Below are 14,792 nucleotides of genomic sequence, written 5' to 3' on the forward strand. Positions count from 1 at the left end.
ACCATCGCACGATACAGTGGCATGATGACTTCCTTCGTTCTGGTTGTAATACCTTTTTTAATAATACCCAACATTCTGTTTGCTTTCTTTGCGGCTGCTGCGCAGTGCCGTTGACTTCATTGTTGCGTCCACCAGCACACCCAAGTCTTTTTCAAGGTTACTTTCCCCTAGTACTAACCCCCCCATTTTATAGCTGAACATCGGGTTCTTTTTCCCTATATGCATGACCTTGCATTTCTCTACATTGAAGTTCATCTGCCATTTATTAGCCCACTCCTCCAGTTTGTTCAGGTCCCTTTGTAGGTCTTCACATTCCTCTGCGGTTCTAACCCTGCTACAGAGTTTTGTGTCATCTGCAAATTTTATAACTTCACACTTTGTCCCTGTTTCTAGGTCATTTTCTAAAAGCAAAATAGGAAGAGACCTCTAGAATAATTTTTCCAAGCAACTCTGGTGACTTAAGTGGGCTTGCCTGGATCTCCAGCCCCTGATCCCACAAATGACCTTGGTAGTCCATGTGGGCCGGATCCCCCCCCCTCCCTGCGCACCTTTAAAGTTATGAGGCAGGAATGGTGCCTGCTGACTCCTACCTTTGCACCACCGGCTTGAAAAATGGTAGTGTGCTGGACCCTGCATGGCACTGGCCTCCAATGCAACTCGGAGCACCTGAGCCATCAACCAATTCTCCTGTCCACTACAGCCATGTAGATGACCATTATGGGACTCTGCTTGCATGTAGGTTCTTAGCTTCTCCATAGTATGCTTTTAGTTCCCCGTAGCATGCATGTCATCGAAACCATCAATCTTCTCTATAAGTTGTATGTTATTGATCCTGTAGCTTTTGTGTCTTTGACCCTGAAGACTCTTGTGTATGTATCCTTGTAACCCATTCTGGGCTCCTGAGGAGGACGGGCTATACTTTAAAACTAAAATAAATAAGTAAATAAATGTGTGGAGGAGAGTGTGGCATGGTGGTTAGAGCTCCAGCCTCAGCACCCTGAGGTTGTGGATTCAAATCCTGCGTTGCTGCTTGTGACCCTGGACAAGTGAAAAATTGCACACGAACCTTAGGAAATTGGAAGACTGGGTGTCCAAGTGGCAGATGAAATTTAATGTGGACAAATGCAAAGTGATGCACATTGGGAAGAATAACCCGAATCACAGTTACCGGATGCTAGGGTCCACCTTGGGGGTTAGCGCCCAAGAAAAGGATCTGGGTATTATTGTAGTTAATACAATGAAACCTTCCGCCCAATGTGTGGCGGCGGCCAAAAAAGCAAATAGGATGCTGGGAATTATTAAAAAAGGTATGGTTAACAAGACTAAGAATGTTAAAATGCCTCTGTATCGCTCCATGGTGCTGTCAGTTTGAAAGTGGCCCCCACAATATTAGGTGGTAGGGGTTAAGTGAAAGGCGTACTGACAAACGCTGGTCCCAGGTTCAGTTCCCTCACAGATGACTCACCAGGAAGTAGAATAATAGACACAACCAGAGGTGATTGCATAAAGAATATATTATAGAAATAGGCTTACAAAAAAGTAATATTCATAAGCATTACAATTAAGCATTACAATTAAATGGAGAGCAGAGCAGTTTCCCTGCCATACAGTGTCCAGAAGGAAGCGTGAAGTTTCAGGGAAAGGCAGAGAGGGAGAGACAAGGGGGATGGTCTAAGCTTCGTTGTTCCATAGATAAAGAGAAGGATAGAAAAAGAGAGCGATATTGATAGCTGCATAGAAAAAGAGAGAGATAGCTGTGTGTTGCAGAGAGCAGGCTTTTATACCTTGGAATCTTATTCTGAATAGAGAAAATATTGTATCTCCCAGTATCTTTCTGTTTAGAATTTGTAAACTGTTTGAGACAATGGTTAATTTAATTAACAAAGGAGGGTGAGAAACCTGATGGGATTAAGTCTCTGGCTTGATCTGTGCACCATTGTCCTAAGCACCCTCTTAATCAGACATTAACACCTTTTAGCTAGCCATGATTCAAGCAGGGCTACTTGAAACTTAAAATATATCAATCAGGGCTACTTAAAACAGTTTCCCTGCACTAAGGGTCTATCTGCCTTCCCATGCCAGGGTCAGATTGATATAATCTCCCAGAGGCCTCTAGGCTGACAGGTGTGACCTCATTTGGAGTATTGTGTTCAATTCTGGTCCTTATCTCAAGAAAGATATAGCGGCGCTAGAAAAAGTTCAAAGAAGAGCGACCAAGATGGTAAAGGGGATGGAACTCCTCTCGTATGAGGAAAGACTAAAACGGTTAAGGTTCTTCAGCTTGGAAAAGAGACGGCTGTGAGGAGATATTATTGAAGTCTACAAAATCCTGAGTGGAATAGAACAGGTAGAAGTGGATCGATTTTTCACTCCATCAAAAATTACAAAGACTAGGGGACACTCAATGAAGTTACAGGGAAATACTTTTAAAACCAATATGAGGAAATTTTTTTTCACTCAGAGAATAGTTATGTCATAAAAGAAAGCAAATTATACAAAACTAGTCTTTAAGCCCGTTACATAAAGGGTGCTAGAATATATGTATGTCTGTCTTTCTTTCTTTCTGTCTCACTCCCTGCCCTTGTGTCTTTCTTCTTTTCTTTCTGTCTCCCTCCCTCCTATTATTTGTCTTTCTTTCTATTTGTCTCTCTTTCTGCCCCCTATGCAGCATTTATGTCAAGCCCATTACATTAACGGGTGCTAGAATAGATGTGTCTGTCTGTGTTTCTTTATCTCTTCTTGGCCGCTGTCTGTATCTTTCTGTCACCCCCTTCCCCCCCCCCGAGCAAAGCTGTCTGCCCCCAGCACCCACCTCCCCCCCAAATGTCTCTCCATGGCCCTCTTCTGTCTTCCCCCCCAGAGCAAAGCTGTCTGTCCCCTTTCCCTATCTCTCCATGGCCCCTTCTGTCTCCCCCCAGCACACCCCTCCCCCCAAAGTAGCCCCATATCCCTCTCCCTGTCTCTCCATGGCTGTTTGCCCCAAGCACACCCCTCCCCCCAAAGCAGCCTCCTTTCCCTCTCCCGCTGACTCTCTCTCTGGCACCCTTTCTCTGTCTGTCTTTCTGTCCCTCTCCCTGCCCCTGTCATTTTCCCCATTTCCCTGTGCAGTAGCATTTCCATCCCACTTCCCTATGCAGCAGCAATAGCATTTCCCTCCTATCCCCCCCCTTTCCTGTGAAGAAGCAGTAGCAGGATTTTCCGCCACTCCCCCTTTCCTTACCTTCTATTCCCTGCTCCGTTCGGCCCCTCCCCCTTCTTTTACTGGTGTTGTCGATCCGGCCTGCTCCTGACCTTCCCACCGCCGACAAACCTCGGGACTCCAGCCGCGTAGGCAGCACTTTAAACATGCTGCTAGCGGCCTTCAACTGGCGATTTCCTCTGCCGCGTCTGTCTCCAATTATGTCATCAGAGACTCGGCAGAGAAGGTTGCGAAGCAGCGTGTTTATAGTGCTGCCTACGTTCGAGAGAGGAGCCAGGGGTGAGGAAGGCCACCGCAGTTGTGTACCTGTTTTTTTTATTTGAAAGCCGCCACCGCAGACTCGGATAGAGTCCTTGCGCCCCCCCCCTTCCCTTCCCTTGTAAGCCGGCGATTCAAGCAGCCTGTGCAGCAGTCTTCACACGCTGCTTCGGGTCCTTCTACTGCGCTTATTTGCTCTGCCGCGTCTCTGATGACATCATCAGAGAAGCGGCAGAGCAAATCAGGGCAGTAGAAGGGCCTGAAGCAGCGTGTGAAGACTGCTGCACAGGCTTCTTGAATCGCCGGGTAGGTATACGGGTCAGCGGCAAGGGAAGGGGGGTGAGCGGCAAAGAACTCCTCTGGTCTGTTGTGGAGGGCGGCCCGGCTCGATTTATTGATTCGTTGGGGGGGGGGGAATTCGCTGTGTTGGGGTGAAGGGTAGGCAGACGCGGGGACCGTCCAGTTCGAGAGAGAAGCCGGGGGTGAGGAAGGCCGCCGCAGCTATGGAAATTTTTTATTTGAAAGCGGCACGCATGCGCAATCGTGTTTCTGCGACGGGATCAGGGAACATGATTTTTTTTAGTGCGCATGCGCGTCCTACCATTTTATTATACTAGATACAAAATACCTTGATATACAAAACACAATGAGGCAAAGGACACAAGGGGAAAACTACAATTTATATTGAGAAGGAAAGAACGTAAGGGGGGGGAGACAGAGGGTTCAGCAGATGGACAGGAAATACTACAAGTTAGGACTCTTTTATCGGACTGAGTATTTGGAAATTCTACTAAGACGTTTATGTTTACGTAGTAATATACTACTACTATTAATTATGTCTAGAGCGCTGCCAGACGTACGCAGCTCTGTATATTTATTTATTTACTAGTCTTTAAGCCTGTTACATTAACGGGTGCTAGAATAGATGTGTGTGTGTGTCTGTCTTTCTTTCTCTCTCTCCTTGGCCGCTGTCTATGTGTCTTTCTTTCTTTCCGTCTCTCTCTTTCCTCGGCTGTCCACCACCACCCCTTGCCTGCTCCCCCTGTCCAGCAGTAGCCCTTCTCCCTTCCTTTTACCTCCCCGTGTTCAGCAGCACCCCTTCCTTGCTCCCCCTGTCCAGCAGCAGCCCTTCTCCCTTCGTTTAACCTCCCCCCCCCTGTCCAGCAGCACCTCTTCTCTGCTCCCCCTGTCCATCAATACCTGTCCAGGAGCACCCCTTTCCTGCTCCCCCCCTGTCTAGCAGCAGCCCTTCTCCCTTCCTTTTACCTCCCACCCTGTCCAGCAGCACCCCTTCCCTGCTCCCCCTGTCCAGCAGTACCCCTTTTCCCTTCCCTGCTCCCCCTGTCCAGCATCCGCTAGCCCGGGCAGCCTAGCAAATGCCCCGCGGCTGCAAGATGAAACCGCGGCTGCTGCATTTGCTGGTCCAGGGGTAAGAGACATCCCAGCAGCGGCAGTGCAGGAAGTCAGCCGGCATCGGAGATCAGGGCAAAAGGCAGGCAGTGTGCATGTGTGGAGCTCAGAACATTTTTACATGAATTTATTCAGGTACTCAAGCATGTTTCCCTGTCTGTCCTGGGGTGAGCTCACAATCTATCTAATGTACCTGGGGCAAGGGGGGGGATTAAGTGACTTGCCCAGGGTTGCAAGGAGCAGCATGGATTTGAACCCACAACCTCAGGGTGCTGAGGCTGTAGCTTTAACCACTTCGCCACACTCTCCCTCTAAAAAGGTACTTGTGACCTGGGTTGGACACTGTTGGATACAGAATACTGGGCTTGATGAATGGGGACTTCTATACTGCCTTTGGCATTTCAAAGTGTTGGACACTGGAGGATTAAGTGACTTGCCCAGGGTCCCAAGGAGCAGCACCGGGATTTGATCTCGCAATCTCCGGGTGCAGAGGCAGCAGTTCAACCAGTGAGCCATAAAGGTCCCTGCTCAAAGGAGCTTACAATCTAAACAGCCAAGACAGACAAACAGGATGCCATGGACACAGTTAAGGGGAAGTGTTAATCTGCTGGCTGGGTTGGAGGGCAGAGGGGAGTACAGGACAATCGAGCCATTGTGACATCACTGATGAGGTTGGCTCTTATTGGTGGAATGAGGCATTATGACATCACAATCTCAGCTCTGCTTCCCAAAGACTGAAACTCTTCACACTACTACTATGAATTATTTCCATAGTGCTACCAGACTCATGCAGCGCTGTACAGAGTCCTTGCTCCAAAGAGCTTACAATTTGAATAGCCAAGACAAACAGGATGACAGGGTGGGGATACAGTTAGGGGGGGTGTATATTCTGCTGGCTAGGTTGGTGGTCAGTGGGGAATAGGGTTATGGATTGAAGGCTATATCAAAAAGGTGGGTTTTCAGACTGGGGAACAGATGTTCATGCACATTGAAGCTTTTTTGGAAAGTGTTGGAGAAAACTTCCCTCTCAGGTTTCCTCGGATGATGTCACTCATGAAGAGTCTCAACTTATCCATAATTGTCTTTTGGAAGTGGTGGTAACTTTTCATGAATACCATAGTTCTTTCCATTCATTTGCAAACTTCACAGGTCATTTGTATGTGACATATAAGATATGGTAAAAAAATAAATAAATTCTGCATTAAGCTGCATTACTGCAAATACCTAAATATGCCCGTGAGGCCATAGAGGAGGATGCTTTATGCCCAACATTCCAGGAAGCAGTATTTGAGCCCATTTGAGCCACTAGGCCAGTCCTCCTTTCTTTGAAATACATGTAGCCTTTTCTTGAACCTGATTTGGTTGAATTTTTAGAGTGACTTTCAATCTTTTGCAATGTTCTCTTTCCTAGCAGGGCTTCAAGTGATGTTTACAGAATGAGCTGAGCTTGATGCTTGACATGGAGCGAGTCTGCGAGTTGTTGGAGAATAGCGGTCTGAAGTAAAGATGTCAACAGACCTCATGATCACAGGAATCCAGGCCTTCCGGATGCCACGTAAGGTTCGGAGTGCTCACCACGTCAAGTCCAGCACCTCCTTTGTGGACGAGACACTCTTCAGGAGCCCCCACAGGAGCGGCCGTTTGTCTGTGCCAGATTTTGACCCCCCATGGACTGAGAATATTGTTGAACAGAAACCACTGTTGTGGAGCCCCCAAACACCAAACGGAATCAAAGATCCTAATGTCTCAAAAACCCCCAGCCCAGGAGGCACCCTAAGAAAGTATCGGTAAGAGATTATGATATGCGTCGTCATGCTTTGGGAATTGTGAAGGTGAATGAAGAAAAGGGCGTCACTTTAAGCTCCTTTTATGAAGGTGCGCTAGCCAAAAATCTACTGCCTGCTCAAAAGGAGGCGGTAGCGGCTAGCGTGCGCTATTCCGCACGTTAAGGCCCTAGCGCGCCTTTGTAAAAGAAGCCCTTTGTCCTTGTATATTGTATAGTTGTGCAAAATTTAACGACAAAGTCTTGATTATTTTTGATTTATAAAGAGTCTAAAATGTTACTTATTTGAGGAATTTGTTTACATTTGTTCTTTAGATTTTACCAGGTTTGATTTTTTTTTTTTTGTTATTTCTGATGAATTGGTTTCAGATCGAAATCGTTAACTGCTTTGAACCTTTTAGGAGGGATTATACCGTATATAGATATATAGAACATAACATAAGAAGTGCCATCTCTGGAACAGACCCTAGGTCCATCAAGTCCAGCGATCCGCACACGCGGAGGCCCCACCAGGTGTACCCTGCCATAGTTTTAGTCCCCATATCACTCTAAGCTTCTCCTAAGGAGATGTGCATCTAGCTTACCCTTACCTATGTCACCTTATGCCACTCATAAGGAGATGTACATCTAACTTACCCTTAAATCCTAGAATGGTGGATTCCGCAATAACCTCCTCTTGGAGAGCATTCCAGGTGTCCACCACTCGTTGCGTGAAGCAGAACTTCCTGATATTTGTCCTGGACTTGTCCCCCCTTAGCTTCAGTCCATGTCCTCTTGTCCATGTCACACTTGACAAGGTAAATAATTTATTTTCCTGCTCTATTTGTCAATGCCTTTCAGTATTTTGAAAGTCTCGATCATATCCCCTCGCAGTCTCCTCTTCTCAAGGGAGAACAATCCCAGTCTCTTAAGTCGTTCCTCGCATTCCAAGTTCTCCATGTCCTTTATTAGCTTCGTTGCTTGTCTCTGCACCCTCTCGAGCATTTTTATATCCTTCTTTAGTTTGGAGACCAATGTTGGACGCAGTATTCCAAGTGTGGTCTGACCATCGCTTTATAAAGCGGCAGTATTACTTTCTCCGATCTACTCGTGATTCCCTTCTTTATCATGCCTAGCATTCTATTTGTGTTCTTCGCTGCCGCCACGCATTGCACCGACGGTTTCAGGGTCCTTTCGATTAATACGCCCAGGTCCCTTTCCTGTTTGGTTTTTTCCCAAAGTTGCACGTGACATACTATACTTGTGTTCTTTATTTTTTCTGCCTAAGTGCATCACTTTGCATTTTTTCACATTAAACTTCATCTGCCATTTATCTGCCCAATTTTCCAATTGGCTCAAGTCGCTCTGGAGTTCCTCGCTGTCCTTCTGCGATTTGATTGCCCGGCATAGTTTTGTGTCATCTGCAAACTTGATGATCTCACTGGATGTTCCATCCTCTAGGTCATTTATGAAGATATTAAATAAGATGGGCCCAAGTACCGAGCCCTGGGGCACACTGCTAGTCACAGTCTCCCAGTCTGAGAACTTCCCATTTATGCTTACTCTCTGCCTTCTGTTCTCCAGCCATTTGCCTATCCATCTTAGTATATCTCCTTCTATTCCATGGCTTTGCAGTTTCCTGAGGAGTCTTACATGTGGAACCTTGTTGAACGCTTTCTGAAAATCCAAGTATATAATATCCACCGGTTCACTATTAGTAATTTGTTTGTTCACTGTTTCAAAAAATTGAAATAGGTTTGTCAAACATGACTTCTCTTTCCTGAATCCATGTTGGCTGGCTTTCATCAGGTCGTGTATGTCTAAGTGCCGGGTTATGCTATCCTTGATCAGCACCTCAACCATCTTCCCAGGGACTGACATGAGACTCACAGGTCTATAGTTGCCCGGTACTCCTCTTGATCCTTTTTTAAATATCGGCGTGACGTTCGCTATCTTCCAGTCGTCCGGTATCTGACCTGTTTTGATTGCAATAGTTCTCCGATTTCCACTTTTAGCTCTTTCAAGACTCGGATGAATTCCGTCCGGTCCAGATTTGTCACTTCCCCCATGTCTTTCTCAATAACAGATTATGGACTTTTCCTCCATGAACTTGTCCAAACCTTTCCTAAAACCAGCTACGCTATCCGCTCTTACCACAACCTCGCAATGCGTTCCAGAGCTTAACTATTCTCTGAGTGAAAAAATATTTCCTCCTATTGGTTTTAAAAGTATTTCCCTGTATCTTCATCGAGTGTCCCCTAGTCTTTGTAATTTTTGACAGAGTGAAAAATCGATCCACTTGCACCCATTCTACTCCATTCCGAATTTGTAGACTTCAGTCATATCTCCTCTCAGTCATTTCTTTTCCAAGCTGAAGGGCCCTAACTTTTTAGTCTTTCCTCATACGCGAGGAGTTCCATCCCCTTTATTATCTTGGTCGCTCTTCTTCGAACCTTTTCTAGTGCGCTATGTCTTTCTTGAGATAACAAAACCAGAATTGAACGCAATACTCAAGGTGAGGTCTATTTCTAGTCTGAAATTTTTCAGGCTAGTCAATTTAAGGGATTTAAGCTCTTATGTAATGGTAAAAAAAAAACCCCAAAACAAAACAATGTCACACGGAGAATGTACAAACTCCATAAAGATTAAGCTTGCAGTTGTTTTACACTGCTGTTTTTATTGGTTCACATTGTTCATAAATTGTATTTAGTATATTTCTTGCAGAGCATACCTGTTTTATTGGGGAGCATTTCCATACTCCTCCTTATATTCTGTTATGAGGGCTATTGCCTGCTTTGGTACAAACTGAAGTGGGCAGCACACTCCACTGAGGAAGGAGGAGTTGAAAACTGTGATTGATACCTTCTGCAAAGCATGTGGGTTTGGATTCACTTGTCCAGAATGACACATCTGGGTAGATAGCTATGGTTTTCTTCATGGTGTGCTGTGAAGTCTGTTTTTTATATATAGTGGATCCTCAAATCTGATTGGGTGGGGCTTGAGGTAGGGAAGTTCATTGGTCACAAATCTGAATTTTGTCAGGAAAGTTTGTTGGTCACAATGTTAAATTCTGGTGGGAAAGAGGCTGGAAACTTTTGAGAGGGAGGGCAAAGGCATATGTCCTCGGCCCCATTCCTTTTTGCGCTAAATCCCTCTTAAAATTTTCTGCCTCTTTCCTGCCAGAATTTAAAATGCTGGACAACGGACTTTCCTGCCAGGATTCAAATGTGTTGTCCCTGCCAAAATTGAAATTTGTTACCAACGGACTTTCCTGTCTCAATCACCTCAAGCCCCAGCCAATCAAGTCTGAGGACTCATTATATAGAAAGACAAATGCAGACTTCATGGCATAGTATGATGGCTGAAACATCAGTTCTGCCTATCCAGACGCAGCAAGACCCTGTCAATGGCAACAATCATGACAATTCTCTTTATTTTATTTCTTCCACTGTGATGTACCTATTCTTTTGTAGGTACAAAACTAGAAACATTATAAGTTAAGTGATGACTTAGTCTTGAAATGTTTCAGGTTTAATTTTTTTGTATTGTTTGTGACATTATTTTAATTTTTGGTGTCCTGTTGTGTAACTGCTTTTCATTTCTTCATAAAATGCAGCCTGAAGAATCACTTTCCATCCTACTGCGATGAGACCCTCTTTGGCCCAAAAAAAGGAAGAACCAGAATGGGAGGCGCCCTGGGTTAAAAAAAAGGAGAAACCAAAACTCCGCCCCCTGCTCTGGATCCCTCTTTCAACACCCAAGCTTCAGATCAAACGTCCTGTCCATTTCAATCAGTTACCTCTGAAAGCCATTCACTCACAGTCACCCACGTCTAACCTTGTGGATTTGAAACCAACATACAAGACAGCAGACTTATTAGACTCTCCGACCTTGAACCTGGAGTGCAGGCATTCCAACTCTCTAAATCACTTGCAGAAAGAGAAGCCCTCTGTCTTTCACCCCTCTCCAAACCATTGCCCTCCAGCACGGGTCCGTTCTTCCAGCTTCTCTGAGTCTAAGTGCCTCGCAAGAACAGTGCCCATGAATAGTGTGCAATATAGACCGCCCTGGAGGTGATTCTCATCACGGAGCGATTAAAATCCTTCAGCATGAAAGACGGAGTGTATAATGTAATTATTATAGCACTGAAGGGTGATGGAGCAGTCTGAGTGGAGGCAGAGAGAAACATTTCTGGTATCTCGGAACCCTGTTAGCAGACCACTTGATTTTAAAGTTAAATCTTTTGAGATTTAATGACCTCTTTTCACCCTAGAAGCAGATTTTCAAAATTTAAATCTCACTATGAACTAGCTGAGACAATTCAAGCTAGCACATTTGATCATGTACCTAATTTTTTTAATGACTAAAGTGCAAAAACACCACTTATAAGGCTAAGAGTCCCCCTCCAATGAAAGAAAAAGCCTCAGGTCTTACTGGTAGAGCCCACAGCTCAAACCACCTCCGCCCACATCATCGGCAAAAAACTTCCGCTGGGAGTGACTATATGCCACGGCTGTTTTCTTTTAGGGACTGAGATTGTAAACTACAAAAACTGTGTTTGAAATTATACATTAAAGAAGTCCTGTGATTAGCCAACGTTTCAAGGAGTCAAGCTGTTTCTTTGGGGCTTATGGGCTTCCAATCTCTCCACACAGTTTGCGCCTAACTTTTTTAATGCACAATTGGCGAGAAACCAGTGGTGGCATTTAACCATATCCCAGTCGGTAAAACCTCTGTCAAATATAAAGCGTTTCTTAAAGGAGGAAAAAGGCCTCAGGCCCTGCTCTTGACATGAAGTAGTGTTAATGTTTTCTCAGAGCCCTGAAGCAGCGATTTGATCATAAAACGACAGCCACCATAAGCTACAGTAACATTTTAGCTTACGGAAAGCACTGACTCTTCAGGGACAATGAGTGAGGACCTGCTTTGGCAGGATCCAATAAGATAAGCATTTATTTATCTGTATTTTACTTGCTTACCTGCCTACCTGCTTGTTGAAGATATGTTTAAAATATGCATTTAGAATTTACATTTATACAAGGTTTTTTATGGCCAATGATAGAGCGTTGCAGGGGAGCCAGTAAAATTGTACAGCTCTTTTCTTCATAGCCGCGATGTAGCATTTGCTGTCCGTGGCTCAAGGCCTTTTTCCTCCTTTAAGAAACACTTTACGCTGCTTCCTCCGTATTCACTGTGATAGGGGATTAACAGACCCGCAAATAACTTTTTCAAATATTATTTGCTGTTTTCTATTAAAAACCATTGTGAATATGGTGAAACCGCGAATAACATGGTGGGAGACCTGGTCTGTTCCTGAAGGAGAGGCAAAACACGGTGAAGAAAGTGCTGGGAATCGGCATTTTTCTCTGTAAACGCTTGGAATCAGTGAGTTTTCTATGCAAGCTGATGTAATTTGGGGGGAGGAGCCAGCAAGCTAAAAACCACAAATAACTGAAACCGTGATTGCTGAAACCGCGAATATGGAGGGAGAAGTGTGTATTTGACAGGACACTGGAGGTTAGTTTAGGGTTACCAGATTTTACGTATGTAAAATCCGGACCCATTGACCCGCCCCCAAATCTTCCCAGTTCAACCCATCCCTGCCCCATTACACCCATTCCAAGCCCCAGCCTTGCCTCTCCCACCGCAATCTGCTTTTCAAAACCTGAACAAAGTAACCCTAGGTTAGTTTGTTTGGCATTGATTTTTTTTCAATTTTGAGAATTAGGATAAACCCATCAAACCCCCAAAGAAGCATATTTGTGCTAAAACAGTAAGATTCTGAATGTCTCACTAGAAGCACCTCAAAGTATATATTCAATTGTCTTTTTACTAGGACTTTGCCAGATTTTGTGATCCAAGATTGATAAGTCACTGATTTCTTCCCCTGTAAAATCCTGTGGCCTGCCCATGCTTTTCTCTGCCTGCTCCCTGATTATCTGAGTAAGGCGGCTCTAGAGAAAAATTAAATGGCGCATCTGGGATGACTATGAATGCTCACTATGAGAACACTTTGCTTCCTGTTAGCTGTGGTAACAAAATGCCATTTCTAATCATCTTGCTGTGTCTGCAGTGTGTGTGCATCTAGGCAACTCTGTAAGAGGTCAAAGGTAAACAGAACATAAATGTTAAAATAATGGGGCGCTGACATTACTTTTTAAAAGATGGCATTTTCTTAAGGCAGGAAAAAAATCTAATGGAGTTTAAGGTAGAGGGGGAAGAAAACCAAACAAGTCTAATATAGTGTATGAGTACAGAGCAGACCCTTATAAAACTGGAATGATCGTTGTTATATCAGGGCTGACCTTACCTCGGAGAGTGTGTTCTAAGAGTGAGTCTTACAATTCACATTCAATTGTGCCCAAATGGGTCCACAGTACCTCTTTAGCCAGTTGGGTTTTCAGGATTTTCCTAACCAATATGCATGAGACTTAGGGCTCCTTTTACTAAGCTGCGTTAGGGCTTTAACGCGTGGAATAGGGCACGCTACAATGCCCCGCACGCTAGTCACTAACGCCAGCATTGAGGCCGGAGGAATCGCAGAGGGTAGTGCTGTGCCGGACTTCTCTCGTTTAGAGGGATGTCTGAGTTTAGATGCTGAAGTAATGATCCAGCGTAGAGACGGAAGTTTCCAGGAGAGTGAACAGCGTGGGACAGAAGTGATTGACCAGGATTCTTCTGGGACATTTTCCTTTCCTCAAGTCCAGAAACCCCAAGAGGTAACCTTAGACTCTATTTGGGACCTTGTGGTAAATCTGCCTGCTTTATTAAATCCTCAACTTCAATGCATGGATAATCAAATAAAGGCTCAAGCAACTGATATTAAGAATCTACAATCTGGAATGCTTGAATCTAAAAATTTGGTGGACAATGTGAAACAAGAATTGTCCTCGGCTAAAAAGATTCAAGAAACTTTAATAAAAGACAATGTTAACCTGAGGAGGAAACTAGAATCCTTAGAAAATTTATCACACTCCAACAATATTAGATTGATTAATTTCCCTAGAAGTGATGTGTATTCTCCTAGGGAAATGTTAAAAAGATTTATAATGGAGATTTTGGAGATTACAGAGGAACAATTACCTCCTTTATCTCAGGTTTACTATCTACCAGCAAAATCACAAAATCAGCAGCAAGGAACTGCTCCTGATCTGAACATAACAGAATTGCTTGAGCTGATCGTGAAATAGTTACAACGGTAGCAATGGCACCGGATAAAAATTGGCTTATGAAAAATTTATTTAAGCATAAGCAGGTTTAAAAGTACAAATGTATCCGGATTTGGCCAGGGATACCCAAAAACATAGAAAAGAATTCTTGTTGAAACCTGGGATTCTGGCTATAGGGGTGACATTTTACTTACGTTATCCTTGTAAATGTGTGGTTTGGTATTTTTCTCAAAAGTATGTATTTTTTGAGCCTGCTCAATTGACAACTTTCCTATCACTGTCACGACTGGAGAAGGAAAAAGATAAGATCTAAAAGCCCAATATTAGAAATTGTAATGAGGTAATTAAGTCAACTTGATCGCAGTTAAACCAGCCTTTGTATTCTTCACTAATTTTTCTTTATTCCATTAACTTAAATCTTGGAATCCATTAATTGGGGACTAGAACTAAATTTAAGCATATATTGTTTCTTTATTTAAATAATTTCCATAATATTATTATTTCATGCTTAAAGCTTTCTGTACAAGTTTATGCTTGATTGTTTAAATATGAAAAATGATAAATAAATAATAATAATAAAAAGAATCAGCACGGAGGATCCTTAGTTAGAAGGATGGGAGGTAAAGCCTGTATTACAAAAGGCCTCTGCAATTGTTTTTCTCTGTTACCCTTTTTATTAGATTACCTGCTTCCTTCATTCAATCAGTATAGATTCAGCAAAACATGATGCATGAATATAAAAGTAAATTACACGTTCAGTCAAAGTATAATGCAAGTACAGTATTAAAAAGTGAAAGGGATGAGGGAGACAAAGAAAGCAGAGTTTGCAGTTCTAGAAAGAACAGCATATCAGTTGCTGAGTGAGAAAACCAAAGCCTCCCTCAAGTCCTTTTGTGATAATCCAAAGGTTTCATCATTTATTCACTGACCTCCTCAATGGGGTATAACACTGAAGAAATAAACACACGTTGATGATCTCTGCATTATCTAGCAG

General features: G+C 43.8%; 1 protein-coding gene across 1 annotated transcript in view; it reads left to right on the forward strand.

The window, feature by feature from the left end:
• The window catches only part of RITA1 (RBPJ interacting and tubulin associated 1), a 30,746-nt gene extending 18,855 nt beyond the window's left edge, over positions 1-11,891 (forward strand). Inside the window, 3 exon segments of the mRNA XM_033956014.1 lie at positions 6,279-6,654; positions 10,246-10,291; positions 10,293-11,891. Coding sequence (XP_033811905.1) covers positions 6,374-6,654; positions 10,246-10,291; positions 10,293-10,706 — 741 coding nt within the window. The 5' untranslated portion in view covers positions 6,279-6,373 and the 3' untranslated portion in view covers positions 10,707-11,891.
• The last annotated feature ends 2,901 nt before the right edge of the window (positions 11,892-14,792 follow it).

The sequence above is a fragment of the Geotrypetes seraphini genome, chromosome 8 (genome assembly GCF_902459505.1).
Source record: "Geotrypetes seraphini chromosome 8, aGeoSer1.1, whole genome shotgun sequence".
NCBI classification, from domain to species: Eukaryota; Metazoa; Chordata; class Amphibia; order Gymnophiona; family Dermophiidae; genus Geotrypetes; species Geotrypetes seraphini.